This window comes from Dermacentor variabilis, chromosome 4 (genome assembly GCF_050947875.1).
Source record: "Dermacentor variabilis isolate Ectoservices chromosome 4, ASM5094787v1, whole genome shotgun sequence".
NCBI lineage: Eukaryota > Metazoa > Arthropoda > Arachnida > Ixodida > Ixodidae > Dermacentor > Dermacentor variabilis.
This window is the reverse complement of record NC_134571.1, coordinates 57,328,281-57,344,732: the sequence shown is the minus strand read 5'-3', so window position 1 is coordinate 57,344,732 and position 16,452 is coordinate 57,328,281. Positions and strand designations below refer to the sequence as shown.

General features: G+C 45.8%; 1 protein-coding gene and 1 long non-coding RNA gene across 2 annotated transcripts in view; one reads left to right on the top strand and one right to left on the bottom strand.

Moving 5' to 3' along the window:
- Positions 1-16,452, top strand: part of LOC142577771 (uncharacterized) — an 85,574-nt gene that overhangs the window by 36,579 nt on the left and 32,543 nt on the right. The window lies entirely within an intron of this gene.
- LOC142577646 (gamma-aminobutyric acid receptor alpha-like) overlaps positions 1-16,452 on the bottom strand; it is a 61,792-nt gene that overhangs the window by 34,189 nt on the left and 11,151 nt on the right. The window contains exons 2-3 of the mRNA XM_075687122.1: positions 12,287-12,354; positions 10,894-11,114 (exon numbers count right to left, since the gene is read on the bottom strand). Of these exons, the coding sequence (XP_075543237.1) occupies positions 10,894-11,114; positions 12,287-12,354 (289 nt within the window). The remainder of the gene's footprint in view (positions 1-10,893; positions 11,115-12,286; positions 12,355-16,452) is intronic.

Sequence of the window (16,452 nt, the reverse complement as noted above, 5' to 3'; positions counted from 1 at the left end):
GACAGTTACGCACCTAGAATTCATATCGGTGGAATTAGCACCTCTATGATACTGAAGCGAATATGATAAATCGCGCACCTTGCGCTGTTTAATGACGCACTGTTTGCCTACATGGCTCTCTTCCGAGGGGAGAGGCGCTAATTCTTTTAGCTATTGCGCAGATCACTCGCTTAGAAAGAAATGCGATCGCGATGTTTTGCAGGCTTCTATTTATTGAGCAGGAGCGCCGCTTCGATATATTAATCTTGAGTTAAATAAACGACATTAAAGAAGAACAGATAGCAGTAGAGAGATTCCATACATAACGGTGTGGCACGCATAAGCTTTATTTGTTCATCAAAAGAAGGAAGAGGAGGAGGAAATAAAGAGAGAAGGCAGGGATGCTAACCAGAAACGTGTCTGGTTGGGTAATGCACTCTGGGAGACGGGAAAGAGGGAATAGAAAGATAAGAGAGAGAGCGTTAGGGGAGGGGGAGGAAAGCCACGGCGAGCTCGCGCACGCACGTAGAGCGCCTGAGCGAGTCAAGGACGTTCACACAGGCCAGTCGCCCTCAAGAAAGACAAAAGTGCCTTCATAGCTTTGTGGGCCGACGGTCGATAGGGACGGTCTTCAAGTAGCACCTGCACATACAGCGACCGATCGTCCAGTCGTCGGAATGCGATAGATATTGCTTGTCTTTCCGATTGAATATGATGACAATGACACAATAAATGTTCTATGTTCTCTTCCCCACCGGAGACGTCGCACGCAGCCCTGTCATTCTAATCAAAGTAGTGATTGGAATGATTAGTGAATGATTAGTGAAATTTACTCCCAACCACAGCCGGTATAGAAGCGATGCCTCACATCGGTGAAGCCCGGGTGGAGGTCGGAGTTGTAGCGAAGGGTTCAGTTCGTACAACCTGGTGCGCCTTATATTTGGGGTGTTCCACTCTGTTAAAGAGAGCTTGCGTGCCAGGTGACGAAGCTGCCTTGCAGCGTCTGTCCTGGAAAGAGGAACGGGAATGCTGTGTTATTCGTGATGTGACTCTCGAGCAGCTTTGTCTGCTTGATCATTTTCACTGATCCCGCAATGGCCAGGTAGCAATTGGACAATAATTTCGTGACCTATCTGTTTGACGTCGGGAAAAAAGTTTGACGATTTCATATGTTAGCTGTTCGTGAGCTCCACGTCCGAGAATTGACTGCATGCTGTGTAAAGCCTGTCTCGAGTCGGAAAACACGGCCCATGTACCGGGACTCTCTGTGTGAATAAATTGAAGCACACTGCGCAGAGCCGTGAGTTCTGCAGCCATGGACGTCGAGACATGTGAAGTCTTGAATCGCAGTGTTACTTCTCTCGTGAGTATAAACAAAGCACCCTCAGAATTTGTCGGTGTGGTCGATCCGGCAGTATAGATGTGTACGTGGCTACCGTATTTCTCGTACAACAGGAGTAAACTCAATTGTTTTAGTGCAAGTGGTGGCAGATCTGACTGTTTCTGAAGTCCTGGAATTCTCAGCACAAACACCACGGAGGAGACACCGATCTTGCCGCAGGTGGGCAAACCGATGTAAGCGAGGTACGATATGCACTGAGAGTTGTGCTATATCACGCGCGGGGTCTTTCTAAGGTGAGTGCAGCGAAGTGGTAGTAAGGGGTCCGGGCAGTGTGCCTGACATGTACCCGCATTTTCTCGATAGCGATGGGCGTCGTAGTTGAACAATCTTGAGTAATGGCAACAGTTTCAGCCGTTGACGCACTGCGTGGTAATCCAAGGCATGTCCGCAGAGATTGGGCTTGAATGCTCCGAACTGTACGCAAATTGGTCTTGCAGGTGTTGTATACTACAGGTAGGCTGTACCGGAGCAGCCCAACCAACAATACCCCGTACAGCTGTAACATGGATTGTGTGGACACCCCCCAGTTCTTCCTTGCAAGGAACCTGAACAGATGACATACAGCAATGAGTCGCTTTTTCACGTTGTTCACGTGACGAGTTCAGGACAAGTCTCTGTCAATCACAACACCCAAGAACCTGCGACTTCTTGTGGACGATATCACTAGTATATGGATTGATTGTTCATCAAAATAACAGCAGCAGGAAAGGATGTGTTATATGGTGTCGTCGCAATAGCAATAGCAGCACATAAAGATAAATTGCTGGCTTTAACCTTCGGAAACTGCACTGGGAGGGACACCGTAGTTGAGGGCACCGGATTAATTTTGTCCACTTGGGGTTCTTGAACGTGTCCGCAATGCACGGTGCATGAGTGTTTCATTTAGACTTCATCAAAATTCGATTGATGCGGCTAGGAATCGAACCCACGACCTCGTGCACAGCCGCGCAACTCCATAGCCACTGAGCAACCACGTTTTTTCGTTATTTTTTATTCCATGGTATTTATTAGAATGAATAAAATAATGCACGTACTGGAACTGTTTACAATATTATGAACACCAGGTGGTCGTAACTAATGACAGGACGACGAGAAGTACATACAAAGAAAATTAACGTCATACAAAGCCTTCATTACACAAAAAAAGAAAACTAGAAAGGAGTACAGCGTCACGACGTACCGTTTGATTTGTATTTACTGACAGGCCTGCAAAGGTTATGGAAAACTCGTAAGCAAAACCGAAATGTAGAAAGAATAGTTACCTAGGATAAATTTTAGTCAGTTCATTAGGCACCTGAACGACAATTACGATCATAATGAATATCGACCGGATTAGCATGTACTTCTGATTACGTGTTTATCTTCTACGGCGCTATCACAGCGCGTAGTAGCGGTTGCACCAAACACTGTTCGCTACGAAAACAGGAGGCATTTGTGAACACGACTCAAAGCCGCAAGCAGCACAATAAAGTCGCGTCGCAACGACGTGACGGAGCGTTTAGAGAAGCCAGGATTATAATTTAATAGACAAGAACAGAAGCCGAGACTAACTTATTCGTATACTGGACTCGACCTATATCTGCACAAGAAGTCAGCAGAGCTTGTGTATTAGTTCAGTTGCATGACTAGTGTTGCTAGGGCACGCGAAGGTCATTCCAAAGAAGTGGCTTAGCCCAAGTAATTGACATTGGGCTGCTGAGGCTGGTGTCCTATTTGAAGACAACTGGGCTCTGTGACTACGTTTGAGTGTAAAGCTGGGTAAGGATGTTAAGTGCTCGGGGCGCATCACATTTATTCATTCTCATCGATTCCTCTTCCCGACCCCCCAGTGTAGAGCAGAGTAAACGCGGCGCAACGTGGTCAATCTCCCCTCCCGGCCGTTCCCTTTCTCTCTTTCGGCACAGCGATGGATTCAACCTATGGCCTTTCAGATAAAGCGCCGTATGAGCTATGCAGTTTTTCTCTTATGGAAGCAGCGAGGTAACTGTGAAGGCACAAGAGCCCAGCCTAAGATGAATAAAGCCTTGGAACCAGGCATTAAGACGTGCACTGGCGTCACACAATGGAAGGCCTTATCTTTCTTATGGGATTAGCTCACGCCTAAATAAAGGACGATACTTTCACTATCCTTTGCGTCTGAGTTTTTCTTTTCGGCGCTAGAAAGTGCGTCGTAAGAAGTAACTCTTGAAAAGACGTGTTTTTGAATAGCTCAAGATTGGAGTAACTTGCGAGCTTCGACGGGCATATGTGCGAATATATATTGACGGTAGCGTTCGTCATTTGTCGTATTTATTTATTCTTTTTTTAGCCTGGGCCGTCATTATCAACACACACACACACACACACACACACACACACACACACACACACACACACACACACACACACACACACACACACACACACACACACACACACACACACACACACACACACACACACACACACACACACACGTGTTCAAACTAAGCGTGATGTCATTTGTTTTAACCGGGGTTTTCATTCCTTGACAACTTTACGTTATTTTTAGATGGCCCGCGTTAGCTAATCGTTTTTTATCAAAACTAGACATTTGCGTTTCTTTAAGAGTAAGATTACGTTAAAAAAACCTTGCTCATTGTGTAGCATTTTGTGCAAAGAAGACGAGAAGACACCGAGCTTGCGTGAAACAAGGAGTTCATAGAGTACAGCAGGAGCTTAGCAGTTTTTCTAATTATTCAAACAATGATGCCCATTTAATTAACAGGTGCTATTGATCATGTCTTTTCCTGCTATGTTATGTTCAGAAAGGAGTGCGGAAAGGCCGCAGGGTGTATAAGAGGATCGGCTGCACTGAAATGTTGATAAATATACAAAATGACCAAATTTTATATTCTGTGAGGAAATTTATTGCAGGTGCGTGCATCACGCTGTTGAATGTTCATATTATTGATACACAGAAATTCAAGTGTTGAAGGGAACTATTTCAAACTCAACGTTACTGAATGACTCAAACGTGCAGTGTAAGTGCTTCAGGACTTACATTGCCCACAAATCGGTGCAGAACAGCGCCTAAACAACGCACGACAGACACTGCGCACGACAAACAAACAGCGCACCAGCGCGAACAGCACACGACCAACAAAGTGAATGAAGCGCTTCCCACTATGCGCAACGTTTTAGGAGACTGCATCGCCATGCCTAATAGTGCAAAGCTGTCTGTTTAAATAATGTGAAAGAAGCTCACTTTGATGTATATTTTATGTTTCACAAGTACCGATAACAGTATAGCGAAGTGTTATGACGTTCTGAGACTTAGGCAGAATCGCTACTGGATTTCCTATTCGGTCGCGGAGGGAACGTTTCGATGGGAACGAAACTCAATAAGTACAGAGCTCATAAAAGACTTCATCACGCCTGAATTATTCGAAATTCTTCAAAGGACATTCCACGTAGCCCAGATTTAGTGTTGAAGTCATACATTTATTGCAAGGGTCTTGTAGTATAGTACTAGTATTGTGAAAAAAAAATTACCATACAAGTCATAACTTTCTGCGCACTCTCAGGCAACTAAATTGCCGGGGACCTCGCGAGTCACGTTAAAATGAGCGCAACGCTGCTTACGCTACATCTTGCATCTCGCTGCTGCTATTCTGTGCTAACTCTGGCGACCTTGCAGTACCGGCCACGTGAATCGTTTTCTGTTTACTGCGCCTGCTGTTGCGCACTGCCGAACATCGCGCGCGTTTGTCAGTACGGAACCTGCTGGCTGTTAAGCAACAGCGAGCCCCTGTGTCAAGTCGCCTATGTATGCGCGTGAGCGAGTTTGCCACCACCTCCACTCGTTGTGTGCGCGACGTGAGACGCAAGCTGAATTGCGGAATGGGGCTCTCCATTCCATTCCATTCGCAGTCCATTCCGAAGAGTGGAAAACCTCGTTAATGCCCCTCCTTTTAACGCGCCAGGATTGTGAAACTTGCACCCTTTCCCCGCTCCTGAAGTGGCCGAGCTGAGGCAGTCCACTTCTCCGATTCCAGTAAACAAAACGCTTTCCTTATGATTCTTTCCTTAGGGTGCTACATGCGCTTGCGCGCCTAGCAACCAAAATATATTTTTTGAAGCCTTAAAGACGTCACAAATAATGTTACGTACTATGTTTTTCGTGTGCGTACTACTTCAAAAAATGAAAAGCATTGTAATTTCTTAAAGTACGAGCTTTTTTCTTGTTTCATATTTACTCGTATATGTTAACGGGTATCATTTGTCTTCCAGCGCATCCCTGTGACTCTGTTATTGCGCCTTCTGGTTATTAGACAGTGTGTGAAAAGATGTGGCGCGTGTTCCAAATCACCGCGGATTCGTGCAGGGTGCAACCATTTGCAACGTCATTTTGGCCTCCATCCTTGCATTGTAGATCAAGCATGATCTTGCTAAATCGAATAATTTTTGGCAACTACAAACTGCTGTCTATAAACAAGCTTAAACCTTAGAACGCAAAACGGTTTCGTGGTCTTCAGATGCCTAGATTCAAAACTTTAGCGGTTTTGTAGACTCGCCTAACTTCAACATTTAGCGCTTAAGCACTGTGGGAAACCAGCGCTGCCTAGTGGACGCTCGTGAAAAAAGGCCTTCAGCGACGTCTAAGTGAGAAAGCATATTTAGCGCCAGCAAACAAGGACTTAAGGGAGACGACACCACGATGCGCTAACCTGGCGCTAAAATCAAGTTGTTGAAGTTAGCGCATTGTGGTGTCGTCTCCCTTAAGTCCTTGTTTGCCGGCGCTAAATATGCTTTCAGTTTACCAGCACGCCCAACAAATGTCAATGCTAAGTGAGAAAGTGCCGCCACCTTTAGTCTCGCAAACGTACGCGGTGGCGCAGGGGGCACGTTGTGTTTGCGTACGTTTTAGGAAACTGTAACCTTGGCGAGGCTGGCCTGTTTTTATTTTTCGTTTCTCTCACCGTGAATAGCGAAAATAGTGATTAAGCTACGATCATCGACGACAAGGTACTTGTGAACAACGCTCTAGAAGTGTCTTACGCAGAAAACCACGTGAGAGCCACGTCACGAGGAGCTGCAAGCGGATACTGCCGATCGTGTTGCCGTACGGTTTCAAAAGGATCGACTGAATGTAAGAGGTCCTGCGAGGATACCATGCAGTATATTGCCTTTTTAGGTTGAGAAAACGAGGCCTGGCAACGGTGGTTGAGGGTCTCAGCGAAATACAATTTAGGAGTATAAAGAAGCTATGAACGCCGTCGAAACTCAGATAAACAATCGCTTGTTCCATTTCTCCACAAACCAGACGCAAAAAGTGAGAGTTCCTTCGTAAGCAGAGTGACTTTGATTTCGTTGGAGCCGCTTATGGCGTCCATGAAGCCGAAATCGAAGGAGCGTCCCCGTTAGCGCCACAGCAGCTTGCCGTTAGCAGTTCGCGGATCGCCGGCAGACGGCGGTCTTGCTTGCAAACGGTGAGATCTGCCTGTCACGCAGATGATCTCCCTGCGAGACCTCCCTGCGGCACAATGACGTGGCCATTCAGCGATAGAGGAGTGGTCGCGGCTACGCTCTGGCGTCGCAGCCCCCCCCCCCCCCCCCCAGCCTCACCCCCGCCACTGATATAGTTGATATAGGGCCTTCATGGTTTACTTCGAATCTGTAGCTGACATTTCTTTAGAACGACCAACGCTCCCAAGCAGCAATGTTGTGTTGCGGTTGTTGCCGCTTTATCCTCTACTCACAGTAATTTAACGCGGAGGAGAAAACACGCCGATACTTGCGGTACCGCCAGCTGCGACGCGAGCACGGCCGAGCCTGTTCGCTGTGCGCCGTAGGTAGCCATGCACTGCAGCAGAACTTGTATCGGAAATTTCGGTGGTGCTAAACGTTTGACCGTAGGCATGGTTTTTTTTTTTTACTGAAAAGAACATTACGCGTCACTTCACCCTAGCGGACATCATTTTGCCTAGAACGGAAGCTGCGTAACCAATGTTCGCAGCCAATGGAAGCTGCGTAACCAATGCGGCCGGTGCTTTTCTGCAGTAAACACGATATGTTCACCGTGTATGTTCGCCGTGAGATCGTATCATTAGCATTGTCATTTTCTTACCCTTCATTTTGTCACCAGGCGCTGTCAAACGCACCCCGTACGGCTGGAAACCTAGTGGGCATTTATAAGCCGGTTGGTACTAATATTACTCGTAGCGTCCCGAAAAAAAAAAATGCCGGCTGTATATAGTCTTTGTACTAAAAAACATGTATATATTTTTGTACCATATAAGTATTGCTATTTTCGCCTTCAATGAAATAAAATGCACACGGATATTTGGCTGGACACACTGAAGAAATAGTGGAAACGGCGTGCGGTCGCACCTGCCTGAATCCAACATCGCCGTCACTCATGCTCGTAGTCGTCACGAAACAATAATAGAATGACAGAGCTATACTACGGCTTTTCTAGTTGTGGAAATGAACCACGCAGGAATAGCGACGTGCCCCAAACTTTTATTTTTCACGCGGCTTTTGAACGTACCCCACCTTGCATTTTCTTCGGTCTGTATGACTGAACAATGCGCGCGATTTGCGCAAGGGGCGGTGTGTAAGCTCGAAACTACAGCGCTGGTTACACACGTGCCCATCCCATTCCTACTTCATTTCGAAATGTTCGGCTCTCATTTTATCACCATTCACTTCCCATTCCCATTCCATTCCGGGTGTTTGAAAATGTGTAATTATTCCGGAATCATTCCAACTCCTCAGCAACTCTGGTCACGAGTACCATTAGCTGCCCTGCACTTACCGTCATTCTTTACCTTCTCCCACACTCAACCCATTCTGTTTGCCCAAAGCGTTCAGTATCGTCAAAGCACACTTAGGACTCAATGCAATGAATCGCGATTTCATGGATATGACATCCTTCCCCCTTCTTTACTTTCATCCCCGAAAAAAATAATATATATATATATATATATATATATATATATATATATATATATATATATATATCGCGCTCTTGTTGGTGTTCTTGTTTGTTTAATGACTGCCACCATAGTAGCCCAAGTCACTAAAAGGCCTGCGATCACAGAAACGCGCAAAACATAAACTTCAGCAAATAAGAAATGAGTAGAGAGGAAAACGAACAAAGCAACAAACGCAGGAAGAACAAAGTTCCTTCGCAGATGCATACTAATCTGCGTAACTTACACTTTGAAGATGCATAATGGAGTCCTTACACCTTACGAGACGCCCAGACGTAGTACCTGCAAAATTCTTGGGAGATTTTTTAGGTGACCTAGCTGGATTTAAATCTCCTGGCTGACTTCCAACATGGGGCCGGTGAAACCTGACGTGAGAAGCAATAAATGACGAAATACTGCCTAAGATAAACCGCTCAATCTATTCGAGTGAGACATACGCAAGCTAGATTTTATTCTATAATTCGTAATAACTATGTTTCAAAGCAAATTCGGGCTTATGATGCAGGTTGCGTTGCTGGCAGGTCTGTAATTGACATTTGATATCTATCGCCTCGCCACCTACCGCCGTCGCACAAAAAGCGCTGCGGATGTTCCCCTAACAGCCTTGCTGTAAAAACAAACAAATAAAATACAACCACGAAGGAACAAAGCGTCACGTATATCAAACATAGCCTGCCACTCAAAACACAGTCAGCACAACGTATCTGAAGCCTATGAAGGACAAATATCAACGCAGATTACCAGCATATCTGCACAGCGTGAATACCAAGTTTTACGTTCTCTGTAAGATCTGGCCATATCTCTGCATGCTGTCTTCTAACTACTGGAAAGCCCCTCGAAGGAAACTTGGTGAAAACTAGGAAGAAAAGCTTGCCTGTAAGTTCATCAATTCGACAGGCTTATAATCAAAGCAGTTTACTCGATAAATACTGTCATGCGCAATCTGTAGACGTCAGCGAGTTACAAAACTTACTATATGTATTTGTTGAAAGTTGCTTCCTCCTACAGGTATTTTTTACAAGGACGTGGTCGTGACTTCGTGATGATAACTTCTGCGCTGAAGATAATCAATCTTCTAACATGTGGCCAGCAGCGTAACGTTCAAAGTAAACGTGAGGAGAGAAGTAAGAAAAAAAGAATCAGCAAGTAGCTTCATTCCGTGCGTCTCTTCGAGAGTAAATCACGGCCAGACAGTTCCATCTTTTCGACTGACTGATCCATCGAAATTCGCGCAGCAAGCGTGACTAGAATGCCGACTCAACAGCTACCTTTTTCTCCCACCGACATCTTAGAGAAAGTAAAAGCGAAAAAAAAAAAAAAACGAGAGTCGGTCTGGCGTCACGAACTTCTCTCGACACTGAAAATAGTTTTCCTTTGTGCTCCGGATCCAAGCAGGCGTAAAAATGCCATTTGAACGTCAGAAGGTAAAGATGCCAGAGAGAGAGAGAGAGAGAGAGACAGAGAGAGAGAGAGGAAGAAATAGACAAAAGAAAAGTTCTGGGACCTAAGATAGGAACCACGCTCAGGTCTATACCATGGCGACTTTTGTAACGTCAGCCGTACGAAAGAAACACAAGTGCTCGCTGTTTCTCGGGGGCAACCGTTGTCAACTCGATAATATTATACGCGGAGTATCGAATTCTTTGTTTTTCATATACGCGCTGCTCAATAACACACGTTATGACCTGACGGTTGAGAAAAACATACGCAACTAACTGCATTAGGACACGAGGAGACGGAAAGAAAATTGCGCTTTACTTTGGTAGCATTCTTTCACCGTTGACCTCAGTGAAAAAATTAAAATAAATACCTAGACTAAGTAAAAGAAAAGTAAATACAGGTATCAGTGTTTAGTATTTCAGAAAGGAAGATGACCGACAGGAGCTAGAGTATGCCGCAGAAGAACCACTCTGATAAATTGTACGATGTCGAAAGAATTTTGATGCCAGGGCTAAGTGATACCTCAAAACTAATTGTCCATTTCACCGCAAACTCGAATGTAATGGTGGTCATTTTTCATCCCTGTGTTTGAACTGCTTTCTTTTTCTGTAAATATATAGGAGCGCTACTTTTAACACGGAGGAATGCCAAGGACAGGACGAGTGCTGAATATGTACCAACAAGCCCAGCTACAAGTACTAGTTTTTTCTATTTACTTTTCTCTTTTAGGCTTGAAGTAAGTCGTAACAGCATTCACGGTTGCATGCAAATCTCGCTGTATGGCGTCCTTGGCACAAGTACTCGTCACTCAACGGTTCCCAGCCATAGTCGAGACTGAGCGGGAGTGCTCTCGCAGTGCCGACGCTACGGTAGAACGAATTCTGCATTAAATATTGCCAGGATGGTGACGGTAGCAGCTAAACACGCACTCATCGCACCATTCAAGCAGCACTACAGATCATTATTTAACCAGCCACGCCCCTTTCTAATAAAGAATTTACGCAAACAAATGAGCAGAACGAGCCCAAGCACTCTCACTTTCAGCCGTACGCACGCAAACATAAACAGATGTACGGCCCACGGGTCCTGGCCGCGTACACAAATAGACTGGCTTACCTCATGGAGTAGAGCACATCCCCGTTGCGAAATATGCGCAGCAGTTTGTTTGGCTGCGTGATGGTGTGCAGGTAGGATCCCTTGCCATTGTGGAAGTAAGTGTCCGGCTTCCAGATGCGCTCCAGCATCTTGATGTGCAGGCTGATGGGGTTGATGGTGCCGTTGAATTTGAGCCTCTGGTCAGTCCAACGCTGCCGGAAGTAGCAGTCCATCGAGTACTCCTGTTCCGAGTGTGGAATAATAGGGCGAAGTGCGAGCGTCAGTGGAGGCTTCTTTCGCTGCTCCCCACGTTTTATTCTGTGTTTAGAAACGAGGTAATTGGGATCAAACGCGAACGAGCCAGCAGAAAATCGAATGCGGCCCCAGACGAGGACGAATTGCTCTTTGACTGCACGAAGCTTTCGTTCCAAGGACACACTTTAGGGATAGCGTAAAGGAGTTACAGTAAGTACTGATCATGAATTTACGTGTTTTGTGGCCGTGAGGACAGCCACGCAAAAAATAAAGAGCACAGCTGTTTCGGCAAGTAGGAATCGAATTACCGCGCATTTCGATCAAGAGGTGCAGCGCAGCCTACTAACTATGCACCCTTAACGAACTGAAGCTTCACCGTTCTTACTCACATACATTACAGAAGTTCTCTGGGGAACCTGTTGTATTAGAGATATCGCTAGAATCAAGTTGTTGCAGGTGAGAAGCGTTTTTAGAGGTGATTGGGCGTAACATTCACTACCTTCAAGATAGGTTGGGTGTATCACCGCGCGAGACCAAGTTTAATGCTTAAAAATCAAATTATGGGGTATTACGTGCCAAAGCCACTTTCTGATTATGAGGCACGCCGTAGTGGAGGGCTCCGGAAATTTTTACTACCTGGGGTTCTTTAACGTGCACCTAAATCTAAGTACACGGATGTTTTCGGATTTAGCTTCCATCAAAATGCGGCCGCCGTGGCCTGGATTCGATCCCGCGACCTCGTGCTCAGCAGCCCAACACCATAGCCACTGAGCAACCATGGCGGGCCCAAGTTTAATGCTAAGCTGAAGTCTGTAAGCAACATCGAGCTGATAAACGCTCCAAATTCATAGCGAGCAAACAAACGCTGCTGCAAAGAGAAAGGCAAAGGGCGGGACGCTGCGGTCTACCGAAACAAACACCCCAGTGTGTGTGTGTTTCTCAAGATACGACGCCAAAGACAGCGTAATCCTCGTGAGACCCAAATGTGCACGCGCTATACAAGTGGTTGTAGAACAGCTGACGTAAAAGGCGATTGTTCTAAGCAACAGAAGAAGAAAAAAGAAGTAAGAGAAAGCTTACTCAATGGCACGTATCCCCTCTTGTGAAATCTTTAAATCTCGTTTGCGTTTATTAGGCAGTATTACAGAAGCGAACTTACCATGTCGAGCTCCGATATGGGCCCCATGCTTCGAATGAGCATGTTGGCTGTGACACTGGTTGGCCTCACTAGAATTAGAAGAAGGAGCTCCTAAGTAACATGCAGTCCCAATGAGAAGCAATACTTCTACGTTTGAGGGCGTAAGGGTGTGGGAGACGGACGTTCAAATTCTGGACACATTGCCTTCTTCACCATATTGATTTTAGGCCTATAATTTTGAACCGCAAGCGCATGCAATCAATCGGTGAGAATTGACTGTTAACTATTGATAATTAATGTTAGCGACACAATCATGGCTTCTGATATGGTATTCCTGCATTGCAAATGACGTGACATAGAAAGTCGCACAAGTTTATCAGAGTGAAAAATAGTCCTATAGATCGTTTACTTATCACGATACTGATTGGAAGTACAGTGCTTGGACTGATATTTGTTGATTAGCACGCTGTGGAATCTACTAATTTCACTATCTAGCTGACATTTAGCTTCCTGGTTTTCAGTTTGCTTTAATCCGCGTAGTAAATTTAACTTTCCTGCTTATGCTTAACCACTTTTCCTTCTCTCTTTCTACAAGTTGGATTCTTATGTTGCCAAGGGGTTTAGCACAGACGCGCAGGCGTGAGGCTAGCTTTGAGCAACACCGGTGCACGGCTTTAAACGGGCCTACCGCATACACATTTTTAGACTCTCACGTCCCATTGCCTGTTCTCATCAGTATTTACGTCCCCCTTTCCCCTTTGCTGTGGACAGCAGTAGCAGAATAGGCATATTTTATCTCAAGCCAATTTACCTGCCTTTCTTCGAAGAAAACATCCTTCTACCTCAAGCTTGTACACCCTTTCACGCCTCAATCTCATGACCACCACGCTTTTACACACATGATCGTGCAGTGGCGTTGCCACCAGAGGTGACCATTATATTGCCGGCAGGCGATATAAGTTGGTGAATAAAAAACTCTCAGACTTGCAACCACACAGGGCTCAAAAACATCTTCGGCATTTCGAGTAATGGATGTTATTGCGAAAGCATAAAAGAGAAACGCTTGAGTAGTTTGCTGTGGCGGTTTGATTGCCAGAAAGAACCTTTATACAGCAGCAATAACATCGAACATTAGTGCAGCCTATAGCTCGCATATGTGTACTTGCCACAGTTCTCACACTAGATGAAACGCCATTTCGGAAACCTTCAATAGGCACCAATAGGTACAGCAACCGGCGACATCATGCCACATGGCGGCGGGCGACGCACTGCATGTGCACACTGTACTTTGCGACATTGCACTTTCATAACGCAGAAAAAACACGAACGAGAAAGCGCGATGAACAACGCGAGCGCTGACTTTCAACAATCACCGCGCACTGAACCAGTTAGTTGTCCACCTGCTGTGTGAAGGAACGGAGCCAATCACTACCAGTCCGCTTTGATGCCTCAGGAGAATTTGTTGCTCCGCGAGCTGTTGATATCACTTGAACTAGCAGATAAAATTAGCTTTTTTCACCCTAATGCAGGCTAAAGCAATCCTTATTTCTTGATGTGGCAGTACGCAGCCTTCCCGTGGCATGAACAAAGAAGTGAGTTCATTTTGCTGTTTCGTGCTCGGTTGGAAGTTTCTTCTGGTGCTGAAGTTTTTCTTCATGTGTTTCTCCGTGCATCAGCAACAGGAAACGACGTTTGTGCTGAACCCTGAAGACTCCTACTCTACTGGGGGATGCTCCTCGAAGAACTTTCCATGGAAGAGATGGTCTTGGACGCGTCTGGCGGCCAGCACAGGCCACTCGCGACTAGGAAGCGACTCAGTTCTTCAGTAGGACCAGACGCTGCTGATTGTGAACTTTCTGACTCAAGACCGGATGATTAGGATGCCTTTATGCATACCAAGCACCGCCGTTCAAGACGGACATCTCCGCCATTGTCCTCATGCGAAGCGACTATCACGTACAGCAGTATCGTGGCTACGACGGTAGCTTTCATGCCCGTTGACGCGATGGTAAGCCTGAATGCTATCTCCCGACAGAAACTTATGATTTATTCTTCAATCTAGCCCCTAGGCTAATCCAAGAGGTTCGCATGAACCCCCTGGAACAATTTCATTGCCGTTGACACAATGAATGATAAGATGGTGCAAACTTTGTTCGGTTTGTCTGAAATCTGCGGTGTCCACACGCGGCCTCACGTACCACAGGGACGCCATATTGCAGCTGGTGTCGTATCTGATCTAGAATTGGATCTCAAAGACTACGTTTTTAAGAGCATGACTGTTTGCACGCCACCATGCAAAACAATTAGCGTTCGAAGGATGGGCTCGACAAAATGTATGAAGATACTGTTTGCTTCTGGAAAGCTGCCCAGTCATATAAAGGCTGAACTTGTCCGCTATCCTGTTCGGCCTTTCGTACAAAGGCCCTTACAATGCCTTAAATGTTTTAGGATTGGTGATGTTCAAAGCTTTTGCATCAGAGATCTGGTCTGTGCCAAATGCGGTGGGAATCACCATGTAGAGTCCTATGAAAGTTAGACATATCAATGCCCAAACTCTAATGGTGAGCACTTGGCAATGGACAAAGGACGTCCCTCATTGAAGGATGAACTAAAGGCACTAAAGGAGAAAGCCAAAAAGAAGACAGCAGGAGATGAAAACGCGCGTCGCCGTAAGGCTGGTCCACCGATTGAAGATAACTCGATTAAGCAAAAAATAGTACGTTCAAAGAATGACAAAGTCGCAACTCATGGAAAAGAAGAGGGGCGGACCTTCTACTTCTCGGATACATCGTGGCCAGTGCTGCCATTGAAATAATCGGAACAAGCCTCTAAAAAGACTGCTGCCGCAATGGAGAACATTGCAAACACAGTACATAAACTGTCTCAGCCAACGATTATGTGCAACTTGTCAACCTTCTGAAGATGTTTGTCAACGTCATCAGATATCTAATCGCCAGTCGTTAGACACCCGCAGCATCAGCAGCAGAGCAACTTTTGAAGGCCCTCGTCCCAGTCCTCGACGGCCTTTACTAGACGTTAAACCGGAAATAATTTTAACGGTTTTCAGCAGCTTCACCCGTTTGTGCTGCAATGGAATGTGAGGTTGCTGCGACCGCGGCACGCTCATCTAGGCCTTCGATTCATCGCTATGAAGAATCCGCCAGATGGGATAGCGCTTCAGGAAACTAATGTAAGGAAAGACGAATATCGACTACCAGACTTCGTGGGCGATGCTACAGTAACACTCTATGCGCGGAACAAGCCTGTGGCTCTTTCCAGTGTGTCGACGCAACTCATACTCGCAATGCTTCAGAGAGAGAGAGAGAAAGGCAAAGGAACGACAGGGAGGTTAACCAGAGATTATCTCCGGTCGGCTACCCTTTACTGGGGAGGGGCAAAGGGATGCGATAGGTGAGAGAGACAAAAACAAGTAAAAAAGCAAGAAGAACGGAAAATAACTTCAAAAATGCTTCAAAGCATCAATATACGTTCGCGCTGACTTGGATTTCATGGTTCTTGACACAGATAACCTCTGTGATGATGAGTTTGAGTGTACAGGCGCAGTTACGGCGAGTCTTAGGGGTGGTACTACGACGGTGGCAAACATATATAAGCGGCCTATACGTACTTCGGATACCTCGCTACGTGAGAGCTTAGTGTCTCGGTGTGGTGCATCGTTTGTGTTGTGCGAAGATTCTAATGCGGAGATTCTTCGGTTACGTCTCTGTCTCCAAAATATATCTAAATGCATATGCCTCATGTATCTCACAATTTGTGACATACACAAAGAGTCTGATAGGTCTGTTTCGGCAATATTACAATTGGATCAGTCGTACATGTTCGAAAGATTTCTAGATTATCTCCAAGTATTCACAGATGCATCCGTACATAGCGATGCTCAAGGCATCTCAGCCTCTGCCCTTCGACTCAAGTACGATGTATATTTTATCACCCCATCCAGCCTCGTCAACCACTGCGGAGCTAGTTGCGATTAATGTTGCGCTGAAATACGTGCAAGAGGTGTTAACTACATCGAAGATTGCCAACTTTACGGGCTCCCGCGCTGCTCTAAGCAGAGAACAAAGCAGTCAAATTGATTGTCCAGTTATGTGTAGATTTACTGACTCTGCCAACAAAATTGCGTCACATGGGGTATCTCTCGTTGCCCAATGGATATGTTCACACGC